At 34.2% G+C, this 16,985-nt stretch overlaps 2 protein-coding genes across 2 annotated transcripts; both read right to left on the bottom strand.

Moving 5' to 3' along the window:
- LOC18604271 (probable S-adenosylmethionine-dependent methyltransferase At5g38100) lies at positions 5,838-15,711 on the bottom strand. Its single transcript, XM_018116748.1, has 8 exons — positions 15,641-15,711; positions 10,673-10,737; positions 10,408-10,572; positions 9,718-9,790; positions 9,529-9,636; positions 8,590-8,733; positions 7,116-7,772; positions 5,838-6,378 (listed from the first exon to the last, which is right to left on the bottom strand). The coding sequence occupies exons 5-8, from the start codon at positions 9,541-9,543 to the stop codon at positions 6,055-6,057; spliced, it is 1,140 nt and encodes a 379-aa protein (XP_017972237.1). The 5' UTR covers positions 9,544-9,636; positions 9,718-9,790; positions 10,408-10,572; positions 10,673-10,737; positions 15,641-15,711; the 3' UTR covers positions 5,838-6,054.
- On the bottom strand, positions 14,408-15,049 carry LOC108661117. Its single transcript, XM_018117002.1, has one exon. The coding sequence runs from the start codon at positions 15,047-15,049 to the stop codon at positions 14,408-14,410; it is 642 nt and encodes a 213-aa protein (XP_017972491.1).

Below are 16,985 nucleotides of genomic sequence, written 5' to 3'. Positions count from 1 at the left end.
CCCGGTTATATAGTTACTCCAGTTGTAGAGGCTATGAGGGTAACTCCCAGGGTAATGTTAAAGCTCACTTCACGTCGAACCCCCACGTGAATGTGTAACTCGGCCAACGCCAAGGAACGGCTTGTTTTCAAAACTAACATGTGTTTAACATGTAAATATCTTAACAACCTTGGCAGACTCGGTTAGATGCCTCGGCCAAGGTATCCCCGAGGATTAGTTTTTGGCTTGAGCCCTGTTTCTAATAAAAGTCATAAGCCTTAACAATTGTTTTGGTAAATTACAAATATTTTATGGTTTAAGAAATAAATTGAAAACCTCATGAAATGGTTTGTGATTTGACGTTTAAACTTGCCTCCATTTTACTCGCCTTTAGATATTTATAATAATGTCTGTTTACTCATTGGAATTGCAAAATCTCACCCACCTCCTTTCCAAATATTTCAGGCCTGTGGTAGCTTGTAGATATTCGATTTTGTCGAGGATTCCAATTGACCCCTCTATCTCACAGACAGTAGATTACTATCACCAACACTTGGTGTATTTACGGGCCACTTGTCATTGTAATTGTTATTGTACATTATAACTTTGTAAATTATTGTATGTATGAATTTATTTTACTTACACGTGTTTCTATAAATATTGTTTTCTATAAAAATGCTATATTTTATTCAATATTTGAATAGTAATATTTGTCTATAAATCTTTTTAAAATAATTTTGTCTTTTGATTTACTTGAACCGAAAACGACTGGTAATTGTTTAAAACGGAATGTTTAACAACGATTGCTCACAGGAAAGGCAAGAAACTGATACGTAAGCATTGTGGAGTTCCGATTGGCATTCCGGGTAATGAGTGTAAATCGAGACGTCGCGGCGGTTGTCATGAGCCCGTGGGAGGTTCCGAGTCGTGACAATTTTCCTTTAACGATTATAATGCTAATGCTTGTGATTATAAAATTAGAATCAGAATTCCACTAAAATACTTTTCAATGTTAATTCTACTATTTAAACCTCAACTTCCCACTTTATGTCATCTGATACCACACTAAGCAGCATAATATCTCTTTTATTCTCAAAAGACTTCCTCTTTCAATTGCCAATCTAGAATTAAATCTATCCAAGGTATTCAAGCATTGATAACTTTGTTATACAAAGTTATTTTGACACATTTTGTTGGCTTAAGTAGCTAGACTTTTGAGATTTTAGGTTTAAATTTTAGCATTTTAAGTGTTTTTCTAGTTTAAGTTTGATTATATGTTGAGTAGTTATTTTAAGTTATTTTAGTTAAATTTTATGTTATTTTGTTTTAAATTACTTTAAAAGTAGTTATTGCTAATTTCTCTTATTGCTTTTGTAGAAAATTTGATGAAAATATGTGCAAGTATGGTGATGGCTTCATTCGTATTTGTTTTGGTATTTTGACCATATCTCTCTCTAAAAAACTCTAAATGAAGTTATTCTTGGACCACTAGAACTATAATAGGAAGGGATACAACTTTTATGCTTACTACTTCACCCAGTTCTGATTGGATCATGGTCAAAATATTTGTCTAATTCGGAGCATTGTAGTAGTATGCATGGATTGAACATGATGCGGTATTTGGAGCATATCTTTCAATCCAGGAGTTCAATTGACATGATTCTTGAGCCATTGAAAAGTCAAAAGATAGGGATAAAACTTTCATGTTCACCACTTTGCCCAGTTCAAAACAAATTAGGGTGAAAATCATGTTCAAAATTGATAGACTACCACCACGTTGGGAGAGCAAGGCTGCAGCACTGGTGAAAGGAAGCACACAACACATTTTCTGAAAGCCCAAAGCTGCAGTGCTAGAAAAAGAGTGCTGCAACACTACTATAGCAAGAATCCAATGCCAGGGGGCCAAGAATGCAAGGCCGCGGCACTAGGCTATTTTCCAAAAATAGAAATTTGACAAGATTTTGGAAATTAGGTTACTTTGAGCCTATTTAAAAGGCCTTTTTCAGAGGTTTAAGGGGAGAGGGAACAAAAAACTATTTTGGCGATTTGGAGCCAAGAACAAAGCAAGAAAAGAAGAGAATTGGAGCGAGAATCAAGATCACAAAGCTCCAACTATTAGTTTTCTCTCTTTACTTTTATGTTTTTCTTATTTTCTTTGACTTAGATTAATGCCTAATTTTCTTTAGATGAAGTTTTTATTATATAGTATGAGCTAAATTTATTTTTCTAAGATTGCAATTGAACTCACATGTAATCTAAATTTTTAACCTCTTTCTTACTTATCTTTAATGGAATTTGAATTATTTATTCCAATTTGTTCTTAATGCTTTTAATTGCTCAATCATCAATTAAATTAATTTAGGAACCTAAACAAACTTGGGAAAAGGAGTTTAGTGTAGACTAAAATTGGGATAGCATATGATCATATTAATTGATTTGTATATAGAATCGAGATATACCTATAGGCCATATGTAGCCAGATTAGAGCCTGAACTTAATAAGTTTGTTTTAATTTCAATTCACATAAGGATATAGTGTTTTGGTTAAAATAACATTTTTATAAGATGAGTCGGGAGACCCTTATAAATAATTGAGGACTCTAGGTTAGCAATTGAACTCATTGAAATAAGTTAAGAAAGAGAGATAAGATTTAGATGAAGTGTGAGGGATATTGTAATCCTAAGCTTGTTTGATTTGCTTTTTACCCAATTATTTTGTTGCTTTCATTTTTAATTAAATTAGTTTTAGTTGAGTAATTTTTAGTAAAATAAGAATTCAATTTTAATTATTTGAATAAAACTAAATTGTTCTAATTTTAGTATTTAGTAAAATTTTAGATCAATTCTCTATGAGATCGATACTCTGCTTGCTTATGTACTATCTATTCGATACGTATACTTGCGTTGTAGAAATTTAACTGACAAACATCTCCCTAAATTAGGAATTACCTTTAGATTTTGAAGGCACTATCTCGTTTGACGTTGTGACAATCTGCTAATAGTTCGTGTTCTAATAGCGCGCTACAACGCCAACCTTCACGGTTGTGACATCAAAATACAATCTCACCTTAGGACTCAACACTAATCAACCTAGTGCTTACTTTAGCACATTGATTATAACAGTTTAACTTAATATCACATCCTCAAAAATTTCTCAACTTCACTTCTAGTTATGTGCCTATTTACATAACACCAGAAAAATTCCTCAAGATATTCCACCACTTCTGTTCATACTAATTCATTAATAATTTGCATTTTCATTACATGTTGTATAACTCTCCTCCACATTGATATCGCACCATATCCTCATCTACCTTCCTTGTACTTAGACTATTTATAATCCTCCAACCATTCACATTATCCATTACAATGTTCATCTTCGTGGTTACTTAATCTAGGTAAATCTTCTATTCAAGGACCCATCATTAACTTAATTAATATTTCATCGTTCGTCCTTATCGATCAATCCAACTTCCCAATCCCTTGTCTCCGACTGAAAAATTATTATATCGGGGTGAACATTCTATAGTGGAATCAGTAGTCCCTTCATCATCCTCGACCTATAGTTGTAGGAGTACGCCTTTACATCAACTTTTCATGAAAGCATCCTGCTCAAAAATCTTTCCAACGGCGGCTCTTGTTTTGGGTGGCATCCTTTCCCGGACAAGATCATCGCCAATAATTTCACATTACTTTACAGAATATGGGTGGTTACTAAGTCTTGGGAGTTTGGGCAACCTTGTATCCATAATTCGTTATGCAATCACAAGCCATGGATAAGACTTTACATTATTTTTAACACTCCACTGATAGACTTGAGAATTCTTAAAAATCTTCTAAATCTAAAGCTCTGATACCAAAACTGTAAAAACTCTCTCCTACAACCATTACCAACACACAAGTCATGTAGGCTAGCTCACATGACTTGACAAGCCTTCTAAATATTTTATCTTACCAATATTTTCCTATAATTTGTATCACCTTTCTTACTCCACATAATTTTGTTAAACATCAATACGATTTATCATCAATAATATTCACCAATTATAACAATATAAATTTTTACCACGCATCAGATTTCATAACAGAAAAATACCAAGTATTCGCACAATGTGTTTTAAATAATAGAACTCCAATTTTAATTTACGATAACCAAAGGCTTCAGCCAATAATAGTTCAAATACACTATTTTTTATAAATGAAAAATGACTCAACGACTAGATAGCGAAGTGATGCCAAGGAAAGCTAAAAGATGTCGTTTACCTATACAACTGCAGAAAGTATCCTTGCCACTGATGACCCTAACTATTTATTTATCTACACAATAACGTATGTGGGTGAGTCTCACAGACTCAATGATTGTTGGCTCAATGAGCAGACAGGGAGGGAAAACAAATATAATGGTGGAATATTTATAAATTCAAGAGTAAGCAATGAAAACATAATCCATTAAATTGAGAGATTTTATGCCTTGCAAGTTTTAAAAATAATAAATAATAAGAAAACACATATGAAAATGGTTATAATTAACATGTTGGAAAATCTTTCAACTTCAGTATCCTTTTAATAGTAAATCTAATGGCAAGTGTAAAATGAGTAATTTCAAACAAAAATGAAGAATAACCAGTCACCAATGAATACGTAAATCTCACTTGCCAAGTAAAAACAGATTTCAAGAATTAATGCCATGCCGTGTTTAATAAAATCCATAAATGAGCATTAACCTCGGGTAAGTTTAGTATAGTCTTTAAACTTACTCTCTCTATCATACCCTACTTGTGGGAACTACATCCACCACCAAATATAAATCAGGACATCAGGTCTCTTTATACCTACTTGTGGGAATTGCCATGCCACCAAATATCAATCAGGGCTTCAAGTCGCTCTCTAACTATTTGTGGAAACTACCCACGCCACCAAATATAAGTTGGGGCTTCAGGTCTCCCTTTTATAATCAAATAGCAATAATCAATAATCATTACTTTATGTACAAAGATCACACTAAACTGGTGTGGTGACAAGCTTTACCCCTGAGTGTCTCAATCAAATTTAAAAGAACATTGTCTTAATTTTATGCATTTGCAAAACATGATAGATCAAAAATAGTGTAATCATAAATTGAATGTTATGTATAATTTATCTAAAGGCATGGTGTATCCATCAAATTAGCATGCTACATGAAATCAACAGTTTAACATTAAATCTCATGAATCAAGTAATGGCCATTGGCGTAAAGCATCACAAAAACTAATAACAATGAATGAAACAAGAGAAAACACGAAAAAAAATGCCATAATCTATCAATTATAAAATATCGTAAAAATTTCTAATTCAAGAAATTTCTACTTATGTGAATCCAATTGCATTAAAATTAATCTCTCTAAGAATGTGCTTCAAAGATAGACTTGAGATGTAGCAATTATAGCTCTCCATGTGGTTTCAGATATGTTTCATTTGTCTAGGAACAGTGGTATTATTGCTTAAATCTTACAGATATAACTTAAACTTAAATTGGAAACAAATTAATAATTCTGATAGATTCAGAAAATTCCTACTTTTTCAAATTCATTTGCAATAAAATTAACCTCTCTGAAAATGTGCTTGAAAGATAAACCTGAGATTTAACACTTATAGCTCTCTATGTGGTTCGAGATATCTTAAAGATTAAGAACATGAAATGAAACCTGAGAAGAAAGCAGTAAGAGTAATAAGTTATACAGGAGAGAATTCTCTCTCATTATATAAGCTCAAGATCATATGTTAAAAAAAATTCTTTACCCATATTTATATGACTATTAATCTAATTATTTGTTAAAAAAGTAAATAGCAAATGAATAACAAGTAAATTGCAGAAAAGTATAAGCAAAACAAGCCTATATTATACATCACAGAAGAACAGTACATCTCTAATATTGTGTGCTTGTCTTAGCAAAGTTGCAACAGAAGAAAATCCAGAAACGAGGAAAAAAAACAACAAGGCAAAGGATGTATGAATATGGCCCAAAGGAGCAGCTTGAATTAAATCAATCATGCATAGAAGTGAAATAGATGAAGCAAGCAGAGAGCAGATTTCTCATCAGTGGTTGCGTTTGAGGATGATGCATAATCCAATTCCACTTGTTTCACCAGTGCCAAGGGGAGGGAGTTCTGCAATTTTCTTGGTGTATCGCTCAAATAATTCTTCTACTATATCACTCCCAAAGTGTCCTACGATGATGTTCTCTAACCCAGATCTACACTCACCTGCTCCACACAACTGTTTGCGGCCTGCACCTGTGTTGCTTTCCAATCTCGCTATGCTAAAACTCCCATTTTTCTGTATGAGTTGTCTTAGCTCTTCAGGGGATGGGCAGTACATAGGCAAGTTGAATAAATCGATTTTAGCTTTATTAATTATTCCCTGCATAGGACAACCATTTTTTGAGTTACTACACTAAATTTATACTTTAATTACATTTCTTTGAACTAACATATCTTTTTTATGTAACGAAAACTTTAAAAAAGTGTAATTATATAAATTTTTTACTGTATTTTTCTCATATTCAACAATAATAATAAAAATGTAGCGTTTACTAGTTTATATGATGTCTATAACTATATTTATTATTCATAATACTGTTAGAAATTTGCTTAGTATAGTCATAAATTTATAAAAAATATTAATAAAAGTACACAAAAAATGTTGCTAAAAGCATTTTTAATAGCGCATGACGAAAATGTATTGCTCTAACTCAACTGTAAAAAAGTGTAAATATTTGCCTATTCTAGAAAGTACTAGAAGTTGGGTTGGCGTTTTTGCTATGGACTTTTTTGTAATCTAGAAGAAAAATTAAAAAAAAAATTGAAAACAAAACAAATAATATTTTTGAAAGATTGTATATAAAATATTTAATTTTTATAAATAACAAAATGAATGATTTTACTTCTCTTTAGACCAATTATGTTATAATGGATGTACATATTTTAATTATTGGTTCTTTTAATATCTATTAAGATACTGCTTTTTATCTTTTAATATATATATATATATATATTTTTTTGTTTTTTTTTTTTGCTTTATAGCATTTCTCATGCAGTTGCAGAATGAAAATTTGATCTATCTTCATGATGTTTCAATATTGTGCTTGTTCTAATTACCTCATTTGCCATATCCACGAGGCAAGATTCCAAGGTCTGGAAGATGGGGCCAATTGATGATTCTGCTGGAAGTGTCCCATCTGGGCGTCCTGGAATCAGAAGGGCCATTAATCCTCCAGGGACTATCTCTTTTGATCGAGCAGCTAAGAAACGCTCCATGTCCATTGCATACTGAGCTGTATAAGCCTTGCCAACTTCGTTTGGTGCATTTGAATAAAAAATCCTCCCACGATTATATGCAGGTGAATTGATGTCACTTAACTCCTGCGGTACCCTTGAAAGCCATTGAAGAGCATAGGCAGAGCAGACAAAATGGAGACTTGCTTTTGGAAACAATCTGCTATGAAAGGAACCAGGAACTCCCGATACAAAGTACTGACGGCCTGGAGGAAGACTGTTAAAGAGCATGTTGAAATCATTGGAAACATGATCATTGAAGTGTACCTGGAAGTCAGGCAGGCTAGTATGCCCTTTGGTTTTGTACTTGTGGGTTACAGCTTCTATAATTGTATTCACAGAAAAGAATGTGTTAGGTCCCGTTGAACAGCCTAAATCGGCAATTCGAAATGTGCTTGCAATGGAAGTTGTATCCTCTACTTCAAGCTTTTCAATAATTGCTTCAACTATTACTGATTTTGCCTTAACTGCTGCTTCTTTCTAAATTTAAGAAGAACATGAAAAGAAAAAAAAAATTGAAACGGGTTAGCTAGGTTCCCAAAATAATCCATTTTGACAATATCGTATCACATGTTTAGCCTCTCGAAAGACATTTTAATAAAAAAAAATTTCAACTTAAAAATTTTGAATTCAGATATTACAAATTAAGAGGAGATCTACTAGATATGAGAAGAGATTATCTTATAATAATGTATATCAAAGGAGTTGCACAATAGAGAACATTCACTGAACACATATATACATATTTAAAAGAATACAAGTTTCAAAACTGATGATAATACTCTTTTTGTCCTATTTTTATTATTTCTATTTCACTTTCATGGAATTTAAAAAAGAAAATTTATATTTTATACTAAAATTTTTAAATTTTTTATTAAATAAAAAAATATTTTGGTATATTTTATATTAAAATTTATTATCTTCATTTCACTTTTATGCTTATATTTTTAAAATAAATAAATTGAATTAAAACTTATTTGCATAGAAATTAGTGTTTTATAATATTTAATTTTGTTCTATATAGCCAAAGTAAAGAACAAGCATGACAAAAACCAAAAGAAATTAAGATTTCATTTCCACCATTTCCAAAATTAAAACTAATAAAAATTGCTTATTGAATTTTTCATAGTGTATATTTATGTAATGGGCAATTAGAAATGTGCTCAAAAAATTTATATATAGAAAAATAAATAAAGTAGTTAAGGATCAAATGAAAAGTTAATTTGTAAAACTTATAAGAGGTGGCCAAGTAAGGATTTACAACAAATAAGGATATATAGGGCAAACAAAGAAGTACCTGAAGTTTGGAATTCTTTGCATAACTGTAGGGGCCATCTCCACCAGTCATGGGAAATGATTCTTCCATTTCTAAGCTTTGCTTTTGCCTCTCTCTCTCAAGTGGGAATGATATAAGAAGAGAGAAACTTGTCTTAGTTTCTACCTGGAGAGAAGATGTTCTGCATGATATAAATATTTGTGGCTCGTTGAAACGTTATAATTAGATACACCTCCACCCTCATACATGATAAATTCATGAGTTAACCGTATTAATTCTGATAGGACACATCCTATTCTCCTATAACTTAGGTTTCTATAAAAAATATATTTTATTAATAATTTTTTTTAAGTGGCTGAAGCTGAAGGAGTTGTTATCGTGGTCCATCTCAATACCCTAATGAACAAGCAATCTCACTTTTAAAGTTGAAGTTTCCTAACTTCTCATTCAATTCTCATGTAATTTAATATTGAAGAAATTGTGAGAAATTGTCACCTTTACAAACTCATTTTCGAAATAGTTTTCAATATAAAGTTAACTATTTTTACTCAATTTTAACCATGAGATAACAAAAATACTTTTAAAACCATTTCAGACAAATTAAATGCTCTTAAATTTTCTCTCCCACCATTTTTCTATTGTGTTTCCCATTCTGCTGAGCTCCTCATTTTGCTCTCCCGCCATCCAAAACTCTCTACTTTTACCACCATCACCATCTCTCTATTTATCTCTTACCATATCATCGTCAATTTACAAATAAAAAAGCATGACATGGAATGTAACAACATATTTTTCAGTTTATTGGTTTATATCACAAAATTCACTCTTTGTCTATCTCTTTCTATCTTGTCATATCATCGTCGATATGACATGGTGAATAACAAAAAGTTCTTGAGTTTATTGATGTTGAGTTTTTTAGTAATTCAAATCTAGTAGAACATGTAACAAAGTGATTCATACCTTAACATGTAACATAGTAGGAAGAAGGAAACTTTGGTGTGCAATATCTGGTGCTAAAGCTTTAACTTGAAGAAAAGATCGGTGACTTTGCCAACTGCAACGGGTTTTCTGCAGACATGACAATTCATGTGAGCCACAGCCACTAAGAACAATAATTTATTGGCAATGAAGAGAGCTGGTCTCCATTACCTTCAGTACGAAGAGTGAATCTCCCAAGTTATGAAAAATCTGAGAACTTCTCAATGCAAATCAAGTTGTTCACCTGAGAAGCAAAAGAACACAGTATTTATCAACCCCGAAAAAAACGGAGACTAATTCAGCCATTGTCTTCCATTCTGAAACATCTTTTACTTCAGTTAATAATTAATTGACATATGTAACATACAGATTGGGCTTTCCGGCCTCCTATCCACTACACAGACAACATACAGTGAAAACAGAATGTGCAGGCACATGTGCTCGCATCGGAGAGAAGACAACCACGTTACAAATACATGTTCAACCAACTCAGAAACATAGCACCAGCTACCTGTTTCTAATTTATCAGAGAATTTTTCCCATATGTGGAGCCCCAGAAAGGGAGGTTTTAGTGGTTTATCATTAGTTTTTAGTGCTATCCCACTATTTCCACTTCTACTCCTGTGACAAAACAACTCACCAACAAGTGCTTTCCAACTGTTTTCTCACTTTGGTCAATCTAGCAATTTATTCAGTTTGATTTCAAACTGTACACAACAATGCTGCCAATTTTGTAGATCCTACCCTAAAAAATTATATCTTCCTGAAAGTTACTAAACATGTTTAACTTAGTGCATTGAACTGGACAAAAAAGCATATACCCCCTATTTGGTTTATTTAAAAGAAAGTAAGAGTCCGAACCTGAATGCGACACACAACAACAGCACCATTCTTCACAAAAAGAACTTTCTTTTTCATGGGTTTCTTTGTCTTTGGATCAATCTCCTGTAGTAGCTCAACTATCTCGCATTCTTCAACAACAGAATGAATATGCAACACAGCCTTATATCCAGCTGTAAAAATAGCCTAAACAACATTCAACAAGACAGAAAACAATAAGGACATTATACTTTAAATGTATAGATTTTATTAAGTAAGGATAACTGAAAATGACATTCATGCATACATTTTCAAGCAACTCAAGGATCTGCAGCTGGGCTGTAAATTCAGTGACAGCAGCTATCGGTTTTACTGCATGCAGGAAAAACAAACATTAAACCCCATGTTGGAGTTCTTAAAAAAGAGAAAGAATATGAAAAACGAAGACAAACTTCACTACTACTTCATTAATAGCTGATTCATATTTATATTACATAAAAACCCACTTAAGTTAAACTAAATCTAGTTACAACTTAACTACCCATTATCACTAGGAACCATGGTGACCATCATGATTTTGTGTACAAAATGACAGAAAACAGCAGACATATTTTGACAGAATTGCGGCTGTGACATCTCAATGCTTGGTTACGTCTTTCATATTCAAAAGTCCACCTCCTATTTGTGTTGTCAAAAAATATCTTCAACTTGACTGTCAAAGTATCTTCAACATGATCTCAATAGTCTAACACACCTCCTTGAGATCATTTTTGAAGACTCCCAACAGTGACCTTAGAGTTTGAAACCTGTTTGTTGGCAGCCCTTTAGTCATGATATCTGCAACTTGATCTTGAGAGCTGCAATACTGCACATCGATCTCTTTGTCTTTGACAGCATCACGTATCATATGAAACTTCACCCGAATGTGTTTTGTTCTTCCATGTTGCACTGGGTTTTTGGACATAGCTATAGCTGATTGGTTATCCATCCAAAGAACAGTGGGATCATTTTGAGAAAATCCCAAGTCAGACAAGATTTTTCTCAACCAAAGGCTGTGATTGGTTGCAGCTGCAGCTGAGATATACTCAGCTTCTGCCGATGACTGTGCCACCACCTCTTGCTTCTTGGAGGCCCCATGAGAAAACACCACTGCCAAAGGAGAAAACGAATCCAGTGGTACTCTTAGAGTCATCGAGACTTCCAGCCCAATCACTATCCGAGAATCCTTGAAGATGGTGGCTTCGTTCTCGACCAAATCTGATGCCAAAATTAATGCTGCCCTTAATGTATCTTAAGATCCTTTTTGCAGCAGATAGATGAGTCACTGTTGGCTGGTGCATAAACCTGGAGAGCAAGCTTGTGCTAAACATGATGTCAGGTCTTGAAGAGGATAAATACAAGAGACTCCCTATTAATCTCTTGTAAAGAGTGGCATCTACTAACTCTTCATTGTTGGACAGAGAAAACTTAACATTTGCAGCAATAGGAGTAGGAGTGGCCTTGCAGTTTTGCATCTTAAATTTTTTGAGAAGCTCAGTTGCGTACTTTTGTTGATGCAATATTATAAACTTCTCGGCTTGGACAAATTCAAGTCCAAGGAAGTAAGTCATTAAGCCGAGATCCGTCATCTCAAATTCTTTCATCATCTCCTTTTTGAACTTCAAATACAGCTCCGTATTAGGACCAGTAACAAGAATATCATCAACATAAATTGAAACAATGACTTGTTCACCTGCAGTAGAACAACAGACATAGAGAGTTGGCTCACTCTCACTTCTATGAAATCCCTTATTACAGAGATAGTTATCAACTCTTGCATACCAGGCACGTGGGGCTTGTTTAAGCCCATATAATGCATTTTTCAACTTGCATACTCTGTTTTCCATACCTGGTTCAATGAACCCTTCTGGTTGCTCAATGAATATGTCCTCTTCAAGTAACCCATTGAGGAAAGCTGATTTAACGTCAAGGTGCCAGAGCTTCCATCCTTCTTTGGCAGCAAGTGCAACGAGCAGTCGAATTGTGTCGAGTCTGGCAACAGGGGAAAATGTTTCTAAATAATCAATCCCCTGTATCTGAGCATATCCTTTGACAACAAGCCGAGCTTTCAACTTGTTTACAGAACCATCAGTATTCAATTTGGTTCTATAAACCCATCGAACACCAATGACTTTTTGGTTTGCTGATCGAGGAACTAAATCCCATGTATTGTTCTTTTTGATCATATTTACTTCATTCTCCATAGCTTTCTGCCAACCATCAACTTGTACAGCTTCACTGAATGATGTGGGCTCTATCAAGGCAACATGACATCTGCCATAGATATCAGCCAGACTTCTAGTTCCTCTCACTGCAACATCATCCACATCTTCATTATTTTCATCATGCTCTGCCTCTAGTTGGTCATTGGAGATTGACAAATTTTCTGAGGACTCGACTTCAAGCTTGGACCAGTTCCATCTTTTTCCTTCATCAAACTAGACATCACGATTGAGAAAAACTTTTTTTGTTGAGACATCATAGAGCCTGTATCCTTTGCTGGTATCGCTGAAACCAAGATGAATTGCTAATCTCGATTTTTCATCAAGCTTCCCTCTTCTGTCTTCTGGAACTTGAGCATAGGCTATACATCCAAAAATTTTCAAGTGTGCAACTGATGGTTTTGTGCCATACCAAACTTCATGAGGAGTCCCTTTTGTAAGAACTTTAGTTGGTGCAATATTTAGCAAATAGTTGGCTGTGTTAACAGCCTCAGCCCAAAAGCTCCTTGGCAACTTCTTTTCAAATAACAAACACCGTGCCATTTCCATCAAGGTCCTATTTTTTCTTTCTGACACCCCATTTTGTTGTGGATTGTAAGGCACCGTGAGTTGCTGTTGAATCCCAAATTGAGTGAGATATCTCTGAAACTCAAGAGAAGTATATTCTTTCCCATTATCGCTTCCAAGCATCTTGATAGTCAAGCTTGTCTGGTTTTCAACAAAAGCCTTGAATTTTAAAAAGCTGTTAAGAGCCTCTGCTTTATGCTTCAAAAAATAAACCCAACAATATCTTGAAAAATCATCAATGAATAAGAGATAAAATTTGTTCCCACTCAATGATGCGGTCCTCATTGGCCCTCCTATATCTGTATGTACCAGTTGCAGCTTCTGCGTGGCTCTCCATTTAGCTTGTTTAGGGAACGGTTTCTTTGACTGTTTACCATATTGGCAAGTATCACAGATGTAATTGAAAGAACCAATAGCTGGTATATTTTCAATCAAATACTCATCATGCATAAGCTTCAAAGAATGAAAGTTTAAATGACCTAACCTTTTGTGCCATGAAATTGTATCAGATGAACTGCAGGTATAAGCATGATGTTTAAATTCTTTCCAATTAACAGGAAAGCAATTACTCTTCATTTTGACCGTCAAAAACTCCTCACCAGAGGGCTCAAGCACTTTGCATGCCAAATCCTTAAACAATAATGCATAACCACAAGCAACCAATTGTCCCACACTTAAAAGATTCTGGTTTATAGTAGAAACAAATAAAACATCTTTGATTTGTTTCATACCTGATGCAATTTCCACCTCCACAGTGCCTACACCATCAGCTTTTAAATATTCCCCATTGCCTATTTCCACATTAGATTTATGCCTGTCATCGAACATCACAAAGAGACTTTTGTCACATGTCATATGTCGTGAGCATGCACTATCTAATAGCCACGTCTCCTTCTTTCTCACTTTTGGATTACAGTTGGCTACAAAGAGCACTTCCTCTTTCTGATCTGCTTGTTCAGCTACTGCAGCTATCTGTTCACTTGTCTGGCCTTTGTTTTTGCAGACTTTTTCAATGTGTCCAAGTTGATTGCAAGCTCGACATTTAATATTGGGTTTGAACCAACAATATTTTTCCAGATGATTTTTCTTTTTACAGTATTGACATGCAAGAAATTTTCCTTTTTGTCTCCAACCATCACCTTGCTTCTTGTCTTTCTCTTTCTTGTTTGGTTCAGCTTTCTTTTGATTGAGTGAAGCTTCTCTTTTCTGCCTAGCTAATAGAGCACTCTCACTGTGACCACTCGGATTGCTCTTCTTTGTTCTGATGCGTGTAGGGCATTTACCAACTCCACAACCGTGAAGCTTGAGAGGTCCTTAGAGTCTTCTAAGGATGAAATCTTGGCTTCGAATTTTTCTGGTAAGCTAACCAGAATTTTGTTGACCACCCTTTTTTCTGGTACATCTTCTCCTAAGAGCTTAAGCTGGTTAACCACTTTAATAACTTTATCAGTATAATCCTTTAAGCCTTCTTCCTCTTTCATCCTCAGTATCTCAAATTCTCTCCAGAGATTTAGAGCTTGGATTTGCCTGGTTCGAACACTGCCTTGAAACTCTTCTTTTAATTTATCCCAAGCTTCTTTAGCAGACTTACACGTGATAATACGTGTAAAAATGATATCGGACACTGCCGAATGGATGCAAGAGAGGGCCTTAAACCTCCTTGCAACTTCCTCACTGTACTGCTTCATCTGCGCTATGGTGGGATTTTGTCTTTGTTCAGATGGATCTCCACCAACTTCCACCACTTCCCACAAGTCAAATGCTCGCAGGTAAGCTTCCATTTTCACCGACCATATTGCATAATTTTCTCCTGAGAAGACAGGAGGTGCTGGTGCATTGTAACTAGTTGAGGCCATTCAGTTTTGATCTCTGAGAGTTTTTTTTTTTTTTGTTTGAGAGGGAGGGAGTCTTGTGTTGGTTTTTTTTTTTTTTGGCTAGAAGAAGGTTTGCAAGTCCCTTAAGAACTCTTTGAGAGCTCTGATACCATGTTGGAGTTCTTAAGAAAGAGAAAGAATATGAAAAACGAAGACAAACTTCACTACTACTTCATTAATAGCTGATTCATATTTATATTACATAAAAACCCACTTAAGTTAAACTAAATCTAGTTACAACTTAATTACCCATTATCACTAGGAACCATGGTGACCATCATGATTTTGTGTACAAAATGACAGAAAACAGCAGACATATTTTGACAGAATTGCGGCTGTGACATCTCAATGCTTGGTCACGTCTTTCATATTCAAAAGTCCACCTCCTATTTGTGTTGTCAAAAAATATCTTCAACTTGACTGTCAAAGTATCTTCAACATGATCTCAATAGTCTAACACCCCAAAAATAAGGCAAAACTAATACAATTTACTATAAATATAAAAGACAAACAAGTAGAATTAGAAAAATGGATTGCAAAGGTTAATGAAGAACTCCCTTCAGAAAAACTTACCAACACTTGACAAGACGAAACCCGATAATATGTCGTCTTCTTCAATCCCAGATAATCTAACCCGTACGTTTTCACCAGGTCCTGCACACCTAACCTTATTTTCATCAAAATACAGAGATAGAACATTCACCTGAGCCTACAATCCATGCATAAAATCCCCAGACCCCATAAATTAAAAATAAAAAACCATATACACATGAATATAATGGAAAAATTGTGAAGATCAAGCACCTTGTTTGGCATAACCAATAAGGAATCACCCTCAAGCACACTTCCAGATTCTACCTTTTCCATAACAACAGTCCCCATGTCTTTGAATTTATCAATTATAGGCATCCTATAGAGTCAATAACAAATCATTAGATGTGTCATATAAGGTGACCAAGAATTAAAATTTACACGCTACTAGTACATGGCAGGAACTAGAATCAAACATAAAAGTTGTGTGGGCAGTGAATCCCGTTATGTGACACCCAATACCCTTGCATAGAAGTCAATATAACCTTATCAACAAGACAAAGGGTCAATAGATGCTGATTTAAATGCGAAAGGATGGAGACGGGTGAAAAGAGTAATTTGAGGTAAAATATTTCGCATGCAAAGAAATAATAATATTTTTTTTGGAAAAGAATTTACGAAATAAAAGGTGATTCGGATGTGATCGGGGCAAAGTAAGATGTTTTGGAGCTCCAGAAGGCTGGTGGAAAATTTTAGAATAAAATAATATTTTTATTAATAAAATTATATTAAAATATTAATATTTTATTTGATGTCGAAATTCTCCATAAGGGAGAAATATATGGCCAATCTAAGTGGGGGAGAAGAAAGACGAGAAAATTTTAGAGAAAAATGATGTTAATGGAGCCCGCGTATCTTTATTAAATAAAGCTAGCGCGGATAAGTAAATATTTAAATAGTACGGTGTTACCGCATTGAATCATAAATTTGATATTTTATTGGTACAAGTGTTAAGGAAGAAAAATGAAAAGAAATTGAAATTAAAAGACTGTAGGATGATACAATTAAAAAAGGTGAAAATCTTAGAAGGCAAAACAACAATTTTTCATAAAGTTTGGTCAAAGCTTCCTTTTGACTCTCCATCCTTATCCCATGGCCGATCATTGTGTCCAAAGCATCACCTTCCTCCTTCATCTCCTCCCAACGCCATTTTTGTTCCTCCACCATAAAAATCAAGATTTTCATTTTCTTTTCCTTGTTTTATTTTCTTTCCTTTTCTTTTCTTACTCCTTCCTTCTCCTAACTTCTTGGGCATCAAACTTGTAGCTTCTAACCCCAATTTCCAGCACATCTAAATCCTAGGAGAGAGAAAGAAAAATCTCTCTTC

The sequence above is a fragment of the Theobroma cacao genome, chromosome 3 (genome assembly GCF_000208745.1).
Source record: "Theobroma cacao cultivar B97-61/B2 chromosome 3, Criollo_cocoa_genome_V2, whole genome shotgun sequence".
Taxonomy (NCBI): Eukaryota; Viridiplantae; Streptophyta; class Magnoliopsida; order Malvales; family Malvaceae; genus Theobroma; species Theobroma cacao.
The sequence above is the reverse complement of the archived record's forward strand: the minus strand, read 5'-3'. Positions and strand labels throughout refer to the sequence as shown.